The sequence below is a fragment of the Meriones unguiculatus genome, chromosome 10 (genome assembly GCF_030254825.1).
Source record: "Meriones unguiculatus strain TT.TT164.6M chromosome 10, Bangor_MerUng_6.1, whole genome shotgun sequence".
In the NCBI taxonomy this organism is placed as follows: domain Eukaryota; kingdom Metazoa; phylum Chordata; class Mammalia; order Rodentia; family Muridae; genus Meriones; species Meriones unguiculatus.
The window spans coordinates 59,952,890-59,974,864 of record NC_083358.1 but is presented as its reverse complement, the minus strand read 5'-3'; the positions used below and the strand labels follow the sequence as shown (position 1 = coordinate 59,974,864).

At 42.5% G+C, this 21,975-nt stretch overlaps 1 protein-coding gene across 4 annotated transcripts in view; it reads right to left on the bottom strand.

The window, feature by feature from the left end:
- Positions 1–16,910, bottom strand: part of Samd13 (sterile alpha motif domain containing 13) — a 34,150-nt gene extending 17,240 nt beyond the window's left edge. Inside the window, exons 1-3 of one of the 4 annotated variants that reach the window (XM_060392561.1) lie at positions 16,612–16,910; positions 12,243–12,327; positions 1,322–1,433 (exon numbers count right to left, since the gene is read on the bottom strand). In XM_060392561.1, coding sequence (XP_060248544.1) covers positions 1,322–1,433; positions 12,243–12,295 — 165 coding nt within the window. In that variant the 5' untranslated portion in view covers positions 12,296–12,327; positions 16,612–16,910. Of the gene's footprint in view, positions 1–1,321; positions 1,434–12,242; positions 12,328–16,106; positions 16,431–16,611 lie in introns of those variants that run through there. The other 3 variants (XM_060392562.1, XM_021647989.2, XM_060392563.1) reach the window with 3 other exon arrangements.
- Positions 16,911–21,975: the final 5,065 nt, after the last annotated feature.

Sequence of the window (21,975 nt, the reverse complement as noted above, 5' to 3'; positions counted from 1 at the left end):
GTGAGTATTTCTTTTACACTCTCACTAGCAATGTAGGAGCATTCTGTTTGCTCCCCATGCACATTCGGCACCAAATCTCCTCCTAATTTTAATTCTTCTAATGGGTGTAAAATCATTTAAGCTTCCATTCTGGCAAATTTTCCAAACTAGCAAAAATTTACAAATGTGTAAGGATCAAGTTTGAAGAATGTATTGCTTGAGGAGACTGACACACGTGGCTTTTTTTTTTTTCCACACATGGCTTTTTTTTTTTCCTAGAGGTTTATTAGATAGAGATGAAGAAAGAGAAGGAGAGAGAGAGACATGATAGGGGAAAGAGAGGGAGGATGCCCTGACAGAGAAGAGAGAGAGCAGGAGAGCAAGAGAGTAAGAGAGCAAGAGGCCAAGAAAATCACACGTGGCTTTTAAAAGTTACTTTATCTGAACTTGGGCTGTGCTAATAAGATCTTGTGAAGGGATGTGGAATGGATTGCCATACACATTCTTCAGCTTCTAATTCTCTCAACTAGATTACAAGACAATGAAGTTAATGCCCAGAAAACTGTAGCCTCTGTCAAAAGAGGCTAGGAGCTTTGTGTTCTGAAGGGTGGACCATGAGCTCTGCCAAACCTGCCTCTAGGAGGGCCATTCCCAAAGTGCTGGCTCAGCCTGCTCCATGGAGTCACAGGTTACCCAGAGAACAGATGCCTGCTCTTCCCTTCTCTAATGTCAACCCATGGGCCCCAGAGATAGAAATTAACCTTTGTGAACATCAACACTGCGCCAAAACCTTTAGGGAAAATTTGTATATTTTTCCTTTAAATTGTCAGAACATCCCTGTCAGTCAGGTACAATCACTTGTTAAAGATGTGAAACAAAGACTCATGGAACTTCAGTAACTTGCTCCCAGACATACATACAGACAGACAGACATACCTGCACACACACTCACACGAAGCTGAACTTGGCTCTGCACCCTAGGCCCTACTGTGATGAGTACCTGAACAGTCAGTCCTTTGGGAACTAGATCCAGGAGCAGTGGAGAATGCTGTGTCTCTCCAGTTGAGTCCCTTCTTCTGCTGCCTGCTTCATCCTGTGTCTGTAGTGAGGACAGGACTGGCTCCCTCCACCCATGGGCATGCTCAGTCCAATGGAAATGAGCATAGCCTCCTTCCCTGTAGTCTCTGGCTTTCCTCTGGTGGGGAGGAGCCACCGACTGTCACAACTGCTGCTGCCCCTCACCATCTAGGCCTCTCTGCCCCCTCAATGTTCTCCACTCTCCCTCTTCATCCCCCTCTCAGTACGATGAGGAAGGGAACTGTGTTTTTCCAGCCCGAGTTACCTGTTCCTGAAAAACGCTGGCTTGCTCCTCAAATCCTGCTGTTCGGAAATAATCCACGACGTCCATCACAGCCCAGTCTGCAGGGTCAGGAGGTCTCCCATTTTCCATGGAACTGCAAGACACAAACCCAAGCCGTCTTGTGTGCAGGTGTGCACAGGCCCACTGCCTTGCCTCCAAGGGCTGGTCTGAGCCAGCTCAGTGAGAGCCTGTGCTCAAGTCCCTCAGGGCCTATCCCGGTCTATCCACAAAAGGACTCATGATGTTTCTTCTGTGTCTTGGTTCCCTGTGATCATTACTCACACTGGCACAGCCAATGCTTTCTTAGGAAAGTATCTGACCTTTAATGAAAATGATTCCCACAAGTACTTTTTTTTTTTTTTTTTTTTTTTTTTAAGCCAGAGACATTTAGAGTGGTCTAGTCATTTTTGGTGGGCTATTGCTTAGTATGTCTGCTGTAATTTCAGTATGAATATGCACTGTACAGTGCAACTCAAAAAGCTATTCCCCCATAGAGCATGCTTCTCTGTTGCATTCTGTCTCAGCCCCTTATGTCACTCTAACTACCCAATGAAACTTTACCATTCCTACTCATTCAAGGGTCACCTCTGCTCTAAGGCACTTCCTGGCACCATTAGGGAAGTACTTAAATTAAATTAACCTGCTCTGAGATCCAATACCCCATCCAAATTACCATCATAACACCTCCCATAATAGTTTAAACACTGTTTTTTTGTTTTGTTTTGTTTGTTTTGTTTTTGGACTCAAGTGAGAGATGTGGACCAAAGATACACATGTAACCCTGGGCCAGTTCTCACTGTATTATTCTGAGTGTCAAGCATGTGCTTAAGGAAGTCAGTCAGCACTGTTCAAAGTGAACTACAGTGATTAAGCAGATGAAAATCAGGCATCTGTCTGGTAGGCTTAAGTAACCCTTCTCACTGGGTTCAGAGAGGAGGGACAAAAGTACACCGAGGAAAAAAAAGCAACAGCCTGCAGTGTCTGGGACTGTGCCTCATTTCATACTCACTGCAGGAGTCATCTGTCTATACCCATCCAATGTAGCTCCTGGAACATCTACCTGATCACATTGTTCCTCTGATTGAAGTCCTTTTTCCTCTTCCTGTGGCAAATTCCTATGAGCTTAACGGAAGTCCTTCAGGGCAAAGACCTCCACCTCTCCAACTAGGAATACATTTAGGAGCAAAAGACAGAGCAACACTTATGTGCCTCCCAGTGTTCTGAGTGGACAATGGTCAACAACACACTCTAGACTTACAGCTGCAAATTACACAAACAGCTAGGAAGGACAGGGACACTGTGCTGTGATATGTTAGACCTAGGACATTTTGGCTAAAGCAAGGTCTAAAAGGCCATCAGAAGTTAACTGTGTAAAGAAGTCAGGTGAAGAGTACTTCAAGCTCTGTGGTAGGAATGAAGTCAGCCAAGGAGCCATTACAATCCTGGAGGCCACACTGAGGAGCGTTCCAGATTTTGCTAAGAGAAGCAGGAAGTTGGCGAATGGCCTTATGGGGGAAGAAGTGACCAAGTCAAAGCCACATTCAGAAGAGTATTGAAGAGGAGTGAGAAGGGGAGACAGGGCATGAATGGAAAATACTGCCATCATTTCTGCAGATCTGGGTCTCAGACTAAGTAGCGGCTCTGAGAAAAGAGAGGATTGGGATTAAAGCTCTCAACAGGTAAAACCAGCATGGCTCAGTGGTGGGCCAGATAGAGAATGAAGGGGTAGATATGCCAGGATCCTGAAAGGATGCAGTGTCTTTGTGTCTTCAGTGGGACGGTGCCCCTGGGCTTTTGCCACATCAGGATTCAATGGGTCTTGAACTCAGAGCAGAGGAGGGAGCTGGACGATACATGGGCTTGATGATAACTAAAACCCCCAGCATGGTGAGAAGGCTGTGGTTCTGGAATTAGGCTTCTCAACATTCAGTGCAAGCCCAAAAGATCTTTGCTGTTGTGCGGACAAAATGCCTAGACTTTGAGGGATCCCAGCACATCTTCACACATCTAAATGGCCAGCATCTACACATAATGTTTCACTCACTCATAGAAGGAACCTAAGTATTCAGTTACAAACAACAACCACTACAACACACCAACCAACCAAACACACAAGCCAACCAAATTCTGTTCTTAAAGAAATGGGAGCAGGTGGCAGGCCAACGGACAGGTATTGCTTGTTTTTCAGTGATACTTAATTTGCAAACATTTAGAGCCAATGCTGGTTAGAAGAGTTTCCTCTCCGATTTTAGCCTGAATCTGTAAGCAGTGTGTGCCCATGACTTAGATTTTCTATCCCTGTGAAAAAAAAAATATCATGACCAAAAGCAACATGTGGAGGAAAGGGTTCATCTGGCTATTACTTCTATACCACAGTCAGGAAGTCAGGGTAGGACCCAAAGCAGAGCCTCGGAGGAGGGAGGAGCTGATTACTAGCTCCTTGTGTCTTGTTTAGGTTTGTTTTGGTTTGATTTAGACCCTGGGACCCACTGCCTAGGATAGTGCCATTTGTAACAGGCCCTCCAACATCAACCATTAACCAAGAAAATGCCCATGGACTTGCCCACAGACTAATCTCAATTATTGTTCCTTCTTCTCAGATAACTCCATCTTGTATCAAGTTGATGAAAACCAAACCAAATGAACGACAAAACAACCATAACAGCCCGGCATTTCTGCATGTACGAGTTTCTACCACGGAGCCAGTGATATGCACTGAGGGCAGGAACTCATTTTCACTGTAGTATTATCAAGCATTAATTCTAATTTTTATACCAATGTGATTTTTCGGGGTGGGGGGACAGATGATCCATGTGCTGAGCTTCCCCATTATCCTGGTAAAATAAACAAGTATGAGCTGACAATGAGGCTCCAAGGCTCTGCTTTCCTTCTCTCACTTGGTCATGATGGGCTTGAAGAACGTTTCTTCAGGAGCTTGCCATCCTAACAAATCTGTTAGGCTTTCTAACTGCCTCGCTTCCAGCAATAAACAGAGTCCCATTGAGCGGACTTTTAAGTGCTTGGGAAATGCCTGAGTCCACACTTCCTGTGGTTGCGTAGTTAACTGCTCGCCTTAAAAAAGTGGCTGTGTGATTGTGGTAACTGTGCTACAATATGATTTCAGGATGGGGGGCTCTCTGGATTCCTAGCGGGTTGCTGTAACATCATCGCTTCCACGATTCTGAAATGCTTTTGACCATTTGAAATGCTGTAGAAAAAAGGTTGGCAAAATTGCTGGTGATGTGCCACAAATATTGAGCAAGCCTTGAGGATACTTCATGAAAAAAAACAAGACTCCTGCCCATTATATATGGTCACTAGCGCAAAAATGTAAACTCATCCAACAGACTTTGCCTTGAGAAGAGAAGTTTCCTGAGATTCAGCCATGCAAAAGCCACAGCGGTCGCAGTCCAAGAGATCGGGCTTCTTGAGCTGGAGGCCAACCCTGATGTCATCATGTCTTACTCGTTTGGTAGGCATATAGAATGTAATACTTTAGAATCACAGAGCCTCTGAACTGCTCCTGGGCAGCTCCAGAGAGGGAAATGTGTGAAACTAAGAGAGTAAATCTGAAGATGTAAAGGAGACTCCAAGAAGTTGATCAGTGTCTCCAGTGCACACGAATGTCTGCCAGGAAGAGCTGCAGGGAGAAATACAAACTCTAGGGACGGGCCTTATGGCCTGTACTGGCAAGACTGCCGTGCAGGGCTGCCCGAGCGCCTTTTACCCTGAACACTGCAGACTAGATGTTTGCCCTCCCGGGCTTTGGTCTGACTCTGGTTTCATTCATCTCTATTCTTCAAGTATTTCATTTTTAAACCAGGATGTTTCCCGGGTAATTGTATATTGTAAAAATGCAATTTTTAAGCTATGTTCACAAGGGGTTCACGGGAGCGAGGATCAGAGGAGACTTTGGGCTTAAACTTCGAACAGTAAGGGAATTGTTAAGAATGAGGTCTTTTTGGCATTTGGCGAGGTGCATCCTGGATTATGAGAAGGCTGTGAGCCTCTGGGAATGAGAGGTGGAGTGCTGAGGTTTGACATGAAGTACACTGGTCCCCAGAGGTTCATGTGTTGAAGCATAAATAGGTGACTGGTTCATTAGAACTCTATCTTCACCACCGAATGGAACCACTGAAGCCATAATTTGATGGCATTACTGGCAGGTGATTGTACTAAGGGGTGGAGCCTAGTCAGGGGAAGTAGGTCACTGAGGTGGGTACCAGAAAGTTAAATCTTGCCCTGAATCCTTCCTATCTCTACTTAGCTACCATGAGTTGACCAACTTTGCCATTGGGCATGCGTGATGCTGTGTCTTACCTCATAGGGACAGTTGACTATTACTAAAGCCACAAAGATACATGAGCCCAACTAGACTCCTCTTCCTTTTAAGTTTGCATCTCTCAGGTATTTGGCATACAAATAAAAGGCTGGCCAAGGACACTGTGGATAAATATAATCTATATGAATTTTGCAACTCTGTTTTGTTTTTTTCTTTTTTTGGACCATTACATCTCTCCTTTAATTTAGGAGAGAAAGGGCCTGGTTAATTATTATGGTGATATGTCTGTCACACTACTCTTTTCATAAAACTATTTCAAATGTTAGTTATTTTTACACTTAAAAATGTACTTTAATTGTACTGCCTTTATTTTTAAATCAAATTACCCTACTCCTTGCCCATTTTTTAAAAATAGCCTTTGGCTAAAAATAATTTAACTCCAATTCTAATAGATTTATATTGATCTCTTTGCTTATGAAAAACCTAAGAACTAAGCAACCAAACAAGATTTAGTTTTCTCTTCATTTCCCCACCCACTTTATATCAACAAGCAGAGATCTGACTAAAAGCTGACCAAGAAAAAGGAAAAAAAATGCCTCAAAAAAGTTCTTGACAGAATATTTTTTCATTTAAAGATATTCAGATAAATAAGGATTCAGTGCATATAGCTGCAGAATAACCAAATGATGAGAGCTCAGGGAAGCAAATAGCTCATCAAACTTTCTGCATACTCTGAGTTCTTTTCTCTGAGCATTTAGAGATTTGATTCAAACATAGCCTTGATTTGAACTGAAACCCAATGGACAAGAGCCTCCACTTCCCCATATGCATGGTTTTGCTTATGTCACTCAAATCTTTCTGTTTTACTTCTTGACGTTGAGGGCCCTACTCACTTGTTTTTAAAGCAGCAGTTAAATGCCCTCTTCTGAATATCTCCAGTCATTGTTCAATTCCAATTATTCATTAATAAAGTTTAACTGGTCTGCAATGAGTCAGACACTTGAATAACACTGGAAACCCACAGCCTAGTAGAAAAGATGATAGCAAATCAGTATTTTTGGAATTGGCTGGGTATGTGATTACACCTTTTCCAACTGTAAACTGTATGAAATCCAAATGCAGATATAACAAGAAAAGCTTGTGTTCAACCTGAGATACACAGAAATGGAAACTACATAATAGGTTTATAAAACGTGGCACAAAATATCCTAATAATGTTATGTTGATAACATGTCAAAGTAACATTTTTGATAGTTAAATAAAATACATTACTGAAAATTGTTTCATCTGTTTCACAAATGACCTCCAGAAAATTTTAAATTAACTAAGTGGCTCAAAATTTATTGCCATGGAATAGAGATAGAGATAGATAGATACGGAATTGCTGAGATCTACATTACTTGTAAGAAAATAGTGGTAAACTATTTTCCAAAGACATCTACATGCTGGAGTACTGTCTTAGAAATCTTCACTCTTTATAATGACTGGTATTTTCATATTTTTAAACATTTGCCAAGTGACTGAGTCTGTGACTGTGACTTAATTTGCATTTTCTTTGTCACTTCCACTACTGAGTAACTCCTCACATGTTAACTGGCCATATAAAATCCCATCTCCTGTGGAATGAGTGCTCCTATTGGGCTATTTTTCTGTTAACGTATGGATATGTGTTTTTACTGTTGAAGATCATAAACACAGAACCCACTTCATCTTGCCCCTCAGAAAGAGTTCAGGTGGAATCTAAGCTGTGGTTGTTGTCTTGCCAACACCTATTGATGCAGCTGCAAAATAACCAAGATCTTAACAAGGATCCATATTAGAAATTCCAAGAGTTTTGTGGCTCAAGTCTGGGAAATGTTAGTATGACTGAATGAAAGAAGCCAGCAGGGAAGAAAACTCCTCTATGGTGTTTGTTTAAAATTGGCAAGGTATCATATGAAAATGTCCTAATGTACAACTGTACCGCACATACAGAATAATGAATATGTATGATGCAAATGTCTTACAAATATCAAGAATATGCTTTACTATGTATCCTTTCTCTTCTAGGTTAATAATCTTATAAAAGCAAGGACCTGGAGTGGGAGTTTCAATATTCCTTCTATTCTTTTGTAGCCTTGACAAAGAAGCCCCTTCAACTTTGAGGCAAGTCTGCTGCAAACTGCCTGCAACCAGACTCACTCCAGCCGACAGGACTGGGTAAAAGGTTGTTGTAACTCAGAAGCTTTCTGGGATAAAAATGAGCTATCTTGGATTCCAAACAGCTGAGTTCAGATCTCAGATTTGCCATTTTCCACGTGATTTAAAAAAAAATATTTCATATAGTTAGTTTTCTGGCCAATAGTTAGTCATTTTATATGCTGAAATATATTTAAATATAAAAAACTGCATTAATTAAATGAAATAATATTTGTGAAGACAGTACAAGGCATGACTCATAGTAGGTAGGCATGACTCACAGTAGGTTCTATCATGCTTTCTGACATGGAACATAACTGTCATTGCAATTCACTGTACAATTCAGTACACATGTATTTTCTTTTGATCCTTGCAACTCTCAATCTCTTTATTTTCAAGAGAATAAAAAGCAGGGGTAAATTAAGTGAGTGTGATTCTTCTGATGGCTAAGAAGCAAAGTTAAGGTGAACTCCAAGTGTCCTGAACCTATGGCTTGATTCAAGGTCTCAAGGGCAGCCTTCACTGTCAGCTTGCTGGCCTCTGTCTTCCTAATCTGGGTTGAGAGTGTTGCACTTTTCTTCCTAAATGGAGATATAGCTTTTCTTCTGAATTTCTTCATTGGCACAAAGTGTTTTTTAAAAAGTAAGTTCAGACTTAGAGAAAACTAAAGAACAGTGCAAATATCTCATATATCTTTCCCCAGATTCCCCAATTTGTTAATATTTTATGACATTTACTTTATTATTCCTTTTCTTTCCCTCTTTCTTCTATAAGACATAAAACAAGAAGCAAAAAAGGAAGGCAAAGGAATTCTCCAGACAGAAATAATTTTAAAATGATGCTCCTTTAACAGTTTTAAGCAGAAGGGTATGTAAATGAGTCATGATGCCTAAAGGTTACAGTATCACAGATTCCTCATGCACAGTTTTCCTTAGAATGGCAGGCAGCTTCCCCGTGAGGGATGCTTTTATGCCTTGGGAAACTTTTGGCAGTTTCCAGAGGCATACTTGAATGCCCTCATGGAGATTAGGTATAATGGAGACACAACAGCAGAGGCTCCAGAGGCCGCCAAATACCTTACAGCACATAGTCACATCCTTAAGACTTTTTGTTTTATGCCTTTAGAAAGTCTATATTATAACCCAACTCTTGTATTATAGACAGCCATCTGTGGCCATGTGGATTAAACAGAATGCCTATTTCCAGTCAAGCTGGAATAATGGAGGCCATACTCTTCTACTCTAATAAAGAGAACTGAACAAGCAGATTATATTTATATGTATAATTATATATATGTCACACACACATACACACACACACACATATAAAATCTCAAAACTCAAAACATTGGTCACAGTCACTAAAAGATCATGACCTTGAAAGAAAGGAAAGACTTACAGCCTGAGGTTTTCAGCACACACTCTAGACTTAAGAGGAGAGAAAGATATGTACAGACTAACTCAAAAGACCTGCACAGGGTTTTTCTGAAGTGCTCAGCAGATTTCTCACCAGCATTTCTGTAGAACTTATCTGAGGCTGGGGCAAAACATCACCCAGAAGTACTAGAGGGGAAAAAGTCAATGAGATCATGCATGGACAAAAATAGTGTCTTCTCACCTGACAGAGAAGAAAATCTCATTACTCAGGAGCACTGAAAGAGGACAAAGGGAGGTCTTGCCTCAGTTAATGAGCAGGAAACAGCCCTACATCAAATGCAGCTCTGGTCCTGGGATAATAAAACTTAAAGAGAGACTTGAAACAGTTTCCAAGAAAACAGTATGGAGGAACCCACATCAAGCAATTATAGGGGTTTAGGAAAAATCCATCACCCAATGGAGTAAAATTCATGCTGTCTACTATACAACCAAAATAGTAAACATGATGTCTGTTCTTCTCAAAGCAGTTTATTCAAATATTCATTTAAATGTTGGCACTTTTTGCCAATGTAAATGTCACCATATTTTGGGGGGGGGTGGAAATTGCTGATTCTAAAATCATAAGGAAATACAAAGACTCAAAACTGCCAAAGTTAGTTAACACTATCTAATTTGAGGCCATGGTTACCAAAGCTCTGATTATCAAAACAGTGTTATTCTGGTACACATACTTGCAAACAATCAATGGAACAGAATAGTCTAGTAATAGGCCCACACTTAGGATCAATTATTTGTCAAAAAGAAGTTGCAGAAGCATTCAAACAAATGGTGCTACAACTATTATTTATCATAGGCAAAAAAAAAAAATCACCACCATACATACTAAAAAAATAAAAACACTTTAATGCAATGTGTACTTCCCATTCCACATAAACAACTAATCTGACAGTGGTAGAGATGGCTGAGTGGTTAAGAGTGCTTACTGCTCTCCCAGAGCACCCACTTTGGGCAACTCTCAACAGCCTGTAATTCTAGCTCTGGGGCATCCTATACCTTCTTCTGTCCTCCACAAACACCTGCATTCATGATCACATGCCCACATGGCACATATACACACATAAAAATAAAATAAATATTTTTTTAAAACCAACAACTTAAACATCATAGTTCTAAATCCCTAAACCTACAATCATCAAACTTTTAGAAGAAAATTAGCAAGACTTTAGTCTATGAATTATTAAATATGGCACCCAAAGCACTATCCATAAATAAAAAAATAAATGGGATTACAGCAAGATTAAAAACCTTTTGCACTTTCAAAGACTTTAAAGAGAGCATGACTAAAACAAGCTATGAACTGTGAGAAAACTTCAAATCACAATGAGAATTTTGTTCATAATACATAGAGATTCTATGGCAAAAATGTGAAAAAAAATCTAACCCAATAAAATATGTATCCATAGTACATAAAGATTCTATACAACAAATATGAATAAGAGCCAATAAAAATTGAGGTGAAAGATTTGAATGACAGTCTATTTAAGAAGATAGATGGATATCAAATTATCATCAGAGAAGATAGTTAACATCAAAGGGCATTAGGGAAATGAAAATTAATTCCTCATCAACTGTCTCTAATAGGAAATAGGACAGCTGAAATATTCACTGTTGGTAGTAATGTAGTTGGGAAAAGTTTATTTAAAAGTTTAACATGTACCTATGATATAGCTAAGCACTTTAATTCCTTCCTAAGTATGTTCACAAATGAAATAAAGCACACATTTACATAAAGACCTAAACAATCAAAGCAATTTGTTTGGATAATACCTACAAAAATGGAAACAACTCCACTCTGTCATCATGTAGCTGGATAAATAGTTGTATGCCCATACAACTGTGGGATGAGGAACCAAGCTGAGTTCAGTGGTAGAGACCTTTAATCCCAGCACCGGGAAGGCAGAGGCAGGCAGATCTCCATGGCTTCGAAACCAGCCTGGTTTACATAACAAGTTCAAGGCAGGCAATGGCTATATATTGAGACCTTGACTCAAAAAAGAAAAAAAAAGTAATGAACCAGTAATACATTAATATGTATAAATTAAAGACTATGTTGAGATGCCAGACCATGTAAATACACATTTTATATTCGTATTATATATGTATAATATATGCTCACTTGTGCAAAATTCTAAAAAGTGTCAAGCTAGTTTATAATGACACAGCCATGGTTGCCTGGGAATATGGACCCAAGAAAAAGGAAGGAGAGACTGCTATGGGTTATGAGGAAAGTGGCACGTGCCTCCTCGTTCACCCATCATGGCTTCTGTGGACATCCTCCTGAAAATTTCTTATACCCAGAATAGTTGCAGTTTCAATATAGTCCATGAGTGTGATGGACTCACAGATATCCTGCAAGTTAGTATTTTCTTATAGTCCACTGTGTATTAGGAAAACCCATGATCCCCTTGTGTTTTCCTCTTAAAAAGGATCCAGCTTGTAACCCTTAACAGCAGACATAACTGGGAGTGTCCTGTGCAAGAGGAGATATTCTTGAGACCCCTCCATATGTACTGAAATATGTTACCTTCAAGGAAAAATTCAACAATCTGGGCAGAGAAATTGTTAATGTCAGTATCTAACTAATGTGAACTTCTTTTCTCCACCATGATCACTCTCAGTTTTGAAAATAGAGTTGATGTTATTAAAACAAACACAAAAACTCAAATTCACTTTCTGCCCCCACCCTAGCAACCTATGGACAAGGGAATGTGCCTGCTCAGTTTTTGTCTCATATGAGAATGTAGGGCTAAGTTCCTGACGTCTCTTTGATCCACAGCCTGATACCATCAGCTTCCTCACACACCTCCATGCATGAAGTCACCATTTGTCATAGGGCTGGCCTAAGGAAAAGGCAACTAGAGTTAAGGGGGGAGGGAGCAGGTAGCTGGCGGCCAGTGTAGATGAAAAAGACCCCAAATTGTGTCCTTCAGTGGCTAAAGAGAATAAAAACAGATACAGGTCCCTGTGCTGTTGGCAGAAGCAGAACTCAGAAGCCAGCCTCACTTACTTTTTTACACCGACACAGCCATTTCCCTTGTTGTCCATGTCAACAGAGAGCATGGGGAGGCTCGCAGAGCTCCTTTATTCCGCAACTAATCAATAAGGGAGAAAAGCTTGGGTTTAATTCTTAGAAAGTGAGAGAACATATATTCTCAACTGGAAACACAATGGTCCCTTTACAGCTTCACACCAGTCCCTCTGATTGGAGAGCTAGGATCAAATCTGCAAGACGGTGGTGGTACTTTCATTTGCAGTGTGCTCCCTGCCTTGACAGGAAGAAAGTGCAAATAAGACTGAAGCCTCCTTCCAACACAGACTGTGACCCAGCAGGGCTTCCCCTGGCCTCCTAGCTCCCTGAGGACACTGCAGCCCATACTCAAAAGTGGAGAAAAGCAAGCCCCCTTTCTGAACCCCTCCCAATATGGGAGATGATTTTCTTCCCTTTTTCTTTAATTGACTTTTTTTTTTTTTGGTCCACTCCCCTACTTTTTTTATTTCAATGAAATGCAGAAGGGACTTAATTAAAGCCTTTGTCAGAAAGTATTCCCCTACCTCAAATAGTCTCAGCAAAACTTCATCTGGGAGACAGACATGCCCAGGTAAAGCACAAAGCTCAAAAAACAAAACAAAACAAAAGCACCCAGATAGCTTATCACAAAAAGTGTGGTGATGATTATGGTGGTGTGTGTGTGGGTTGGTGGGGAGGGGTCAGATAGGCAGCTCATCAGATTTGTGTAAAATCAGTAAAACATTTGAGATACAGTAACATCACTGTCTTTTTATCAGATAAGGAATGTATAAAAATTAAAAAAAAACCCTCCAAAATTAGCAAGATGGGGGGGGGAGGGACTGCTTTAAAGAAAAGAAAATCAAAACAGAAAGCCTGCTCTGGAAATACGTTTCCTCACATTAGCTGAAGCCATAATTTAAATGCATTTCCCCTCAAATCACTTTAGATGTCGACACTCCTTCTCCAGGGGCTGCTGTGACATGGCAAGTGCATCGGTCAGTAAATTCAGAAGATGCTTTCACTCTGCCAGAAGTGGATGCTTAGCAAACAACACTGCAAGTGTGGGGGCACCTCCACTCCCGAAACACACACACACACCCCTTCCAGTTGCTAAGTCTCTAAGACTGTTGCTAAAGAACCCACCATTGAATATAATATAGATAATAGCATCCATCCACACAGTCGCAGAGTAGACAGGACAGAGTGCTGCTGCTCCAGCCACAAGAAGAAGGCACTTCAGTTGGAAACTGTTATAAATTCACCATTTTCTAAACATCTCAGAAACAAAACAAAACAACTCACAGCGGCACTCTGTGACAGCGCACTACATTGTCTTTTTATCACTACTATTATTTTCTTTCCTGAAAGAGTAAAAAGAAAACCTACCTAGAAGCAACTAAAACATATCATTTTTTATAGGCTTATCAAGAACAGCCAAAGAAACCCCAATGTTTTCTTTTACAAAGTAGTCTGTCAAAGGAATTCAAAAAGGAGGTACAGTTTGACACAGTGAAAATAAAACCAGGCTGGCTCTCAGCCAACATGACGTTAGGAATCACACACAAGCCGCAACTGCCTTCTGCTTCATGGCTGACTTTTTAAAGCTACAGCGTGCCTGTTCACTTGGGCTAACTACCCTCAGCACAGTTAGTGGAAGGGGACAATCACACTTGCAAATAGGCAGAATTCTCCTTGCACGTGGCTTACGTACTTACTGCAGTCTCTTGCTCCCCCCTCCCCTTCATGTTGCTACATAGGTCCTCACTGCTCTTCTGCGTAGCCATGCCATGTTTCAAACTATTTCATTTTCTCCCCGTGGGAAGATAAGAGAAAACTCAGGGCTTACGGGCTATACACAGTGAGCTCTCGGAAGCCGCGGTCCTGCTTTAGCCTCTTTTTCCTAACAGAGGCGTGGACAAAGTTCCCAGAGCTGGCTTTTAAGTAATCTCTTTGTGAGTATAAGGAAAGCTCTGGCCAGCTAGCAAATCCCTTCACTCCCCGAGGTAGGAAGAAGCATCTTTCAGAGAGAATGTAAAATAGAAGATCAGAGCTCTGAAAACATTCACATTCCACCCAAGGAAGCCAACCAAAACCAGACAGAAACAAACAAAACCTTATTCTACCCAAGAAAAACACTGCAGGTTTAATGGTTTATCTCAGTTTCATGACACCCACCCCACCCCCAAATTCAGTCAACATTTCTAACCCATGAGCACTTGGTATTGCCCAAGTCACATAAAATTAAGACGTGCCAACCTACCACCATCTTAAGTTCCAATTCAGGAAACTGAGAGCAGAGAGACTGGGAGTGTGTTTTCCATTGTTACCTGGTCAATCTTACAGGTCCTGGCTAGGAATTGCTACTTGGGTTTCAGGGGTCTGTGTGTGTTTGGGGGTGGAGTATTCCTGCCCCATAAACTTCATAAACATGTTGTATGCACGTGGAAAATATGTATCAATCAACATTTTGACACTTAATTCAAGATATCTACCAGCCCCCAACCCCTACTCCAATAATCCCCCCCAAAAAAAAACCAACCACAAAACAAACAAAATCCACTCAAAATATGGCAAATTCAAGATCATAACAAGGACCCTGAGAGTTCTTGGTCCTCAGGAAGTATGATATGTTTATTTTAGGCAGAACTGAGGAGAAGTGGCTTCCCTTTTCTTTCCTAATCCTTAAGGACATTCAGGGATCAAAGGTTGACAAGTATGATCTAAATTTGGATTCTGAATTCCTAAATCATCCACCTACCCACCCACCTAATTTCAGGAATGGCACTAGAAATTTTCAGCTTCCTGAAAGACCACAGCTGAGAAATATTTGTTTCAAAGGTTCTCTTTTCTGGACTTTGCCACTGCCTCGTTGCAAACACAACCATAAATTTTTAGGGGAGACCTGTAAATGCTCAATATTTCTGCATACTGTGTTGTGCATGGGTCAGGATTTGTGTGCATTATCACGAATGACCAAAATGAGGGGCAGGGAGCGCTAACTCATCAACAGATCCATACTTTGGGACTTGGTGTGAAACTCCTGACCTATTTCCCAACAACAGCCATAGGGAATGGCTTTGGATTGTTGAGTGTGCTGGGCAGGGGAGCAGGGGGAGGGTACCCTGACAGCACAGCTCAGAACAAATAGTTCTCAAAGAACCTCTGATCACACTCTCCAAGGGAAAGGGTCAAAGAGATGTAGGCACTCCTGAGTCTTCCTTGGCCACACTCAGCAGAGCAAGGGCTCTGTGAAGTTCCTCCAAGCGGCTTCCCCTTCACGTAAAAAGGCCACCCTCTCCCTTCCTGCCTGCTGTGATCAAAAAGTGTGCCTGTTAAATAAACGTGTTTCTGGAAGTGTTATAGAAAATTGGGCCCGTTTCATCAGAGCCACAAAGGTGTTCTAAATGATGGCAACAGGCTTCACTTGCCAGCTGGTTTCTAACTTTGGAAAAAAACTGCCATTTGTGAATGTGAGTGTGGATTCAGCCACTCATCTTTGCACACTCCACAAGCACATTAGTCGTTTGCTCTTACACGAAGGGCGTGCATGTTAGCACTGTATTTGTGTGAGATGAAGCACATGCTGTGTGCTGTACCCAGGAGTGTGTTCTGTGATTACAGAACGTGTGTGTGTGTGTGTGTGTGTGTGTGTGTGTGTGTGTGTGTGTGCGGGGGTGGGGGAGTGGGGGGGCGTGGCCCAAACAAGACTTTCTAAGGCAGTCTATCTGGCCTCAGGGTTCTGGAACAGAGAGCTTTGGGGGGACCACTTGAAAGCGCCCTCGGATGGGGGAGGGGAGGCCAGTCAAGAAGGGCTGGAGACTAGGTTCTCTGAGAGTGGTTTCTATATTGCCTCGCACCCACCTCCAGGAAGCACCGACGGCCCAGGAAAGCCAGGCTGTTCTGTAGGAACCTTCCGCCTGGTCCGGGGCTGGACCCAAGTCCCCGAAGGCAGGGCTGCACGCGTCCCGGAGGGCGTCTCCAGGACAGAGGACGGGTGTCCTCCCCGCCAGCGGTCGGCTAAGCAACTCGAGGTGGCGCAGAGGACAGAGAGGAAAGTTTCTGTGGAGACTCTGAGGGAGAACCGGGCGGTCTGCCTAGGGTGGGAGCTGCTAGGGGTGTGGCGCCGAGCCTAGCGCCGCGTCCTGTCCCGTCCCGTCCCGCCAGCTCTGCCCCGCTCCACTCCAGGTGACAAAGTGCACACCCGCGGGGCGCCGAACACACGGGGGCCGCGGGTCGGGCGTTTGGGGTTTTGTTTGTTTGTTTGTTTTTGTTTTTGTCCTTATCCTGGTGTTCACTGGTTCCTTTCATCCTGGAGAGGAGGGAGGGCGGGCGCGTTCCCAGGACGGCCTGTGAGCCCATCACTTACCTCCCGCCCAGCCGCTCGGTGGCCGCCACGCGCGGAGCCCAGAGCAGCGCCAGGCGCGCGGCACGCCGGGAGTTGTAGTCCACCTTGTCGTGGGGGTCTCCGGAGACGGGGGCGGAGGGAGCGTGGAGACGCAGAGACTCTTAAGTGGGGAAGGACAGAGTCCGCTGGGATTCCGAGGAGGATATTTGTCCAGAGCTCAAAACTTCCAGGAAGCAGAGGGGAGGGGCTCCTCCCGGGGAAATTAGTACAGTGGAGACTTTCGGGTTAACAAAACCATCTTCTGTGGATAACCCCGCTGCAACTGTAAGCCAGAGTTTAGCAACAATGATTACAAGAGATTTCCCAGGCCAAGTTCCTTTTGTGTAGGGAGCCACTTCCTCTTCACTGTGAACATGCCTGTGGCATACTTTGCTTAGGAGGTGCTGTTTTCTTGCTGAGGAAACAGCATCGCTCCTTGGGAGGGTAATTGGACTCCCCATTTACTGACCACTCTGTAGCCCTCTTTACAAAGCACTGCTTACTTATTTGCTCCATTTTGTTAGACCCATAAAGCAACACCAGGTTTATGGCAAAGAAAATCTAAAGATGTAGTTTTGTGTGTCCGCACCTGAGGTTTGAGTCATCTGTATTTTGTCACATCTTCCTCCACCTTTCTCTTGGTTGTTAGGAGAAGGGAGCCTGGGAACAGCTGTAATACCTAGGGCTAAAAAAGAGGAACTTTTGTAGAGCACTTTCTTGAAATAGCTGGTGAGGTGTGGGGAGCTTCAGGTGTACATGCTTGCCCATTAAGTGTAAAAAAATCTCAAAGTGTTCTAGAAATTAGGCCCATTTTATGAAAAATGAGCCATGAAGGTGACAACAGATTTCACTTACTAGCAGTTAAAATGATGATGATGATGATGATGATGATGATGATGATGATGATAATAATAGCCGGGTATAGTGGCACCTGCTTCAACCAATAATAATAATAATAATAATAATAGCCGGGTATAGTGGCACCTGCTTCAACCCTATCTCTGGGAAGGCAGAAGACCCCAAAAGCTTGCTGGCCAGCTAGTCTGGGATCCTTGGCTAGTTCCAGACCAAAGAGAGACTCTGTTACAAACAGCCAGACAGACAGAGAAAAATGGGAACTGCAAGAGACCAACACTTGAGTTTGCCTCTGGCCTCTACACACACTCATACAGACATGCAAAGACAAAGACACTTGCACAAAGGAGCACACACCACTCACAGCTACTCCATCAGAAATAGTTGGTAAATAAATTAGTAAATGGGTACTCCAGCTCTAAGTCAGATGCAGTGCCAGTGGGCACAAGCCCCCACCCCCAACTCAGAAATTATCTTGAATTGATAACAAAGGATACACAAACCACACTTAAGGACAGGCCCATGTTTGGCAGTAGATTATTAACACAAATGAACTCAATGGTATTTTTGGATTGTTTGTTTGTTTGTTTCATAATGCTTTGTGTGGGCACATATATGTGATATATATATATACATATATATATATACATATATATATGATATATACATATATGATCTTACAGGTTTTTTTTTTTGCTAATAATATGTTGTGGTTTCCAGTCTTGTGTTCTTATGGGATTTCTGTGTGTGTGAATGTGTGTGTCTCTGCATTTATATGTGTTTCTTGTGCTTTTTATTGGGCTGTTTTTGTTGTTGTTGGTTTGTTTGCTTGTTTTGCCTTATTCTGGTTTGTTTTATTTCATTAAGTTTTATTTTATTATTATTTTTAAATGCCTGCTTGTTTTCTAATGAGAGAAAAAAAGAAAGGGTATGGATTTACATGTGTTGGGGGAGATGGGGAAGATCTGGGAGGAGGTGGGGGAGGGGAACCAGAATATATTTTAAGAAAAAAATCTATTTCCAATAAAAGAAAATAAGCAGGCACATGAGTGATAGATACATAGGTAGTCACCCAGTGCATTAGGAGAGCAAAGTAGGAAGAAAAAGAGAGTGGGAAAGAAGTTCAACAGAAGAGTATACTAGGAAATATGATAAAGGAGGGTCGAAAGGAGGCAAATGAAAGGCAGGAACGCGGAAGCCACATAGACCTAGAATCCTAGTGTTGTCACTCCTGCATTAGGTCTGTGAATGAAAAAGTGATTTAACCCCTCCAAATCTCTTTGACCTCAGCATTAAAATGTAAGAAGTAGCAGTTGTGTAACAATGGCTGTGAGTGGCAGCTCAGATTAAAATAGGCAGGAGACACTTAGAATAGTACGCGGCTATTATAAGCACAGAGCTAATGTTAGCTACTATTATTATCAACAGAAATTCCTTTTGTGGAAGTATCAAGAAATGAATTGGAATGGAAGCTGTGTTGGGAGGCTGCAACTATGTTCTAAGCTATAGGCAGTGTTTCAAACCATAGTGATAGACAGGAAGCAGCTCAGAGAGTCTTCAGAGAGAATAGGCAAAGCAGGGCAGTCACTTGCATGTGGGGGAAGAAGAGGAAGGAATCATGCAGTTATCATTTTCTGGATTAAGAATATGGTTGGTGTTGCCATTTCAGATACAGACATAACCATCAGAATATAAAGTTTGGGGGGCAAATGGCCAGTTTGGCTTGGAGCCAAACAGGATGCTCTCTGAGTGTTAATGACATAACAATTGGAAATGCTACTCTGAATAGTATGCAGTCCCTTGATTGAAAAATGGATACAGAAATTGTGGTACATTTGCACAATTGAATACTACTCAGCAATTAAAAACAATCATGAAATTTGTAGGCAAATGGGTGGAACTAGAAAAGATCATCCTGAGTGAGGTAACCCAAAAGCAGAAAGACACACATGGTTTATACTCACTTATCAGTGGATCTTAGCAGGAAAACCATACTACAATCCATAGACCTAAAGAAGCTAAACAACAATGAGGACGTTAGGGAAGATGCTTAATTATTATTCAGAAGGGCAAACAGGATAGACACCAGAAGTAGGAGAATAAGACAAGGAACAGAACAGGTGCCTTCTGCAAGGGGCCTCTGAAAAACTCTACCAAGCAGGGTATCAAAGCAGATGCTGAGATTCATAGCCAAAATTTGGGCTGAGTGCAGGAAACCGTATGGAAGAAGGGGGAGATAGAAAAACCTGGAGGGGACAGGAACTCCATAAGGAGACTAACAAATCTGGGCCCATGGGATCCGGCAGAGACTGATGCACCAATCAAGGACCATGCATAGAGAGGACTCAGAACCCCTGCTCAGAGGTAGCTTAGTCTCCATCTGGGTTTGTCTCTGACATGGACTCTGTTGCCCCCTTTTTGATCACTTCTCTCTTGTGGGGTGGCCTTTCCATGCCACAGAGGAAGAGGACACAGGCCATCCTAATAAGACTTGATAGGATGGGGTCAGATAGTAGGGGAGGAGGGTTCCCCTTTCTGTGGTCTAGAGGAGAGGGTAAGGGGGAAGAGGGAGGGAAGGTAGGGCCAGGAGGAGATAAGAGAAAGAGATACAATATAAAGTGAGTAAATTATAAAAAACAAATTTAAATTAAAAAAAAAGAGACATTCATGAAGGAGAGGAACTTGGAAAGTCTGTAAAGAGACAAAGGGAAGAGCAGCAGGGGTGAGCAGGAGGAGGTGAGATGTCCTTTGATGGTGGCAGAGAGGGATTGGTCAAGTGGCAGGAAAGGGATGCAAGGGTGAAGTCTAGCAGAGCTCAAAAAGGGGGAACATGGTAGCAGGACAGTCCCACAGAGGGGGCCCAGTGACACAGAAGAAACCACTGGTTGTCCACCTGGCCTGGGGGTTGTTTTTGGATCTTTATGTCAGTGAATTTGCTCTTGCTAGATAGACTGAATTTTAGGAGCCAAAAATGTTGGGCATCTTCCATTGTCTGGACAACTGAATTGTCTTACACCCTTTGTGTCTCCACTGTGGGATTTGTAGGTACTACTGTTGGAGCACTTTGAGCAGATGCATAATACGGCTGGCTATATATTTTTTAGTTTTTAATTTTATTTTTATATTAATTACAGTTTTTCCACTTTGTATCCCAGCTGTAGCACCCTCCCTCATTTCCTCCCAATCTCACCCTCCCTCCCTCATCTCCTCCCATGCCCCTCTCCAAGTCCACTGATAGAGGAGGTCCTCCACCCCTTCCATCTGACCCTAGTCTGTCAGATCTCATCAGGAGTGGCTGCATTTTCTTCCTCTGTGGCCTGGTATGGCTGCTCCCCCTTCAGAGGGAGGTGATCAAAGAGCCAGCCACTGGGTTCATGTCAGTGACAGTCCCTCTTCCCATTATTAGGGAACCCACCTGGACACTGAGCTGCCATGGGCTACATCTGAGCAGGGGTTCTAGATTATCCTCATGTGTGGTCCTTGGTTGGAGTATCAGTCTCAGAAAAGACCCCTGTGTCCAGACTTTTTGGTTCTGTTGCTCTCCTTGTGGAGCTTCTGTCCCCTCCAGGTCTTTCTATCTTCCCCTTCTTTCATATGATTCCCTGCTCTCTGCCCAAAGTTTGGCTATGAGTCTCAACATCTGCTTTGATACACTGCTGAGTAGTCTTTCAGAGGACCTCTGTGGTAGGCTCCTGTCCTGTTCCCTATTTTCTCCCTCTTCTGATGTCCATCCCATTTGCCTTTCTGAGTAAGGATTGATCATCTTACCCAGGGTCCTCCTTCTTGTTTAGCTTCTTTAGGTGTACAGATGTTAGTAGGCAATCTGGCACTTTCTCAGACAGTTAGGAATAGTGCTTCCTCAAGATCCAGATATTATACCACTCCTAAGCACATTTGCAAAATATGCTCAACTACACAAGGACATTTGCTCAACCATGTTTATAGCAGCTTTATTCGTAATAGCTGGAACCTGGGAAAAAACCCAGATGCCCCTCAACTGAGGAATGGATACAGAAATTGTGGTGCGTTTCCACAATGGAATACTACTCAGAATTAAAAACAAGGAAATCATGAAGTTAGCAGGCAAATGGTAGGATCTAGAAAAGATCATCCTGAGTGAGGTATCCTAGAAGCAGAAAGACACACATGGTATATACTCACTTATATGTAGCTATTAGACATATAATATAGGCTGACCATATTTTTAAAGGATGATTTTCACTACTCAATCAAGGATACATCATAGGGAACAAAGCTGGGGACAGACTAATCAAGTCATTGCAGTAATTCAGGCAAGGTGCAGAAACATCTTGAACTAGAGTGGAAGCAATGAAAATGAGGGGTGACTGTCACGAGTGTGTTCACTGCCTTGCCAGAGGGTCTGAGTTCAGTTCCTGGCACCCACATCAGATGGCTTGCAATCAATTGTAAATCAGCTTTGGGGACTCCAGTGCCTCTGTCCCCCAAAGATATACCCTGATACATGACACA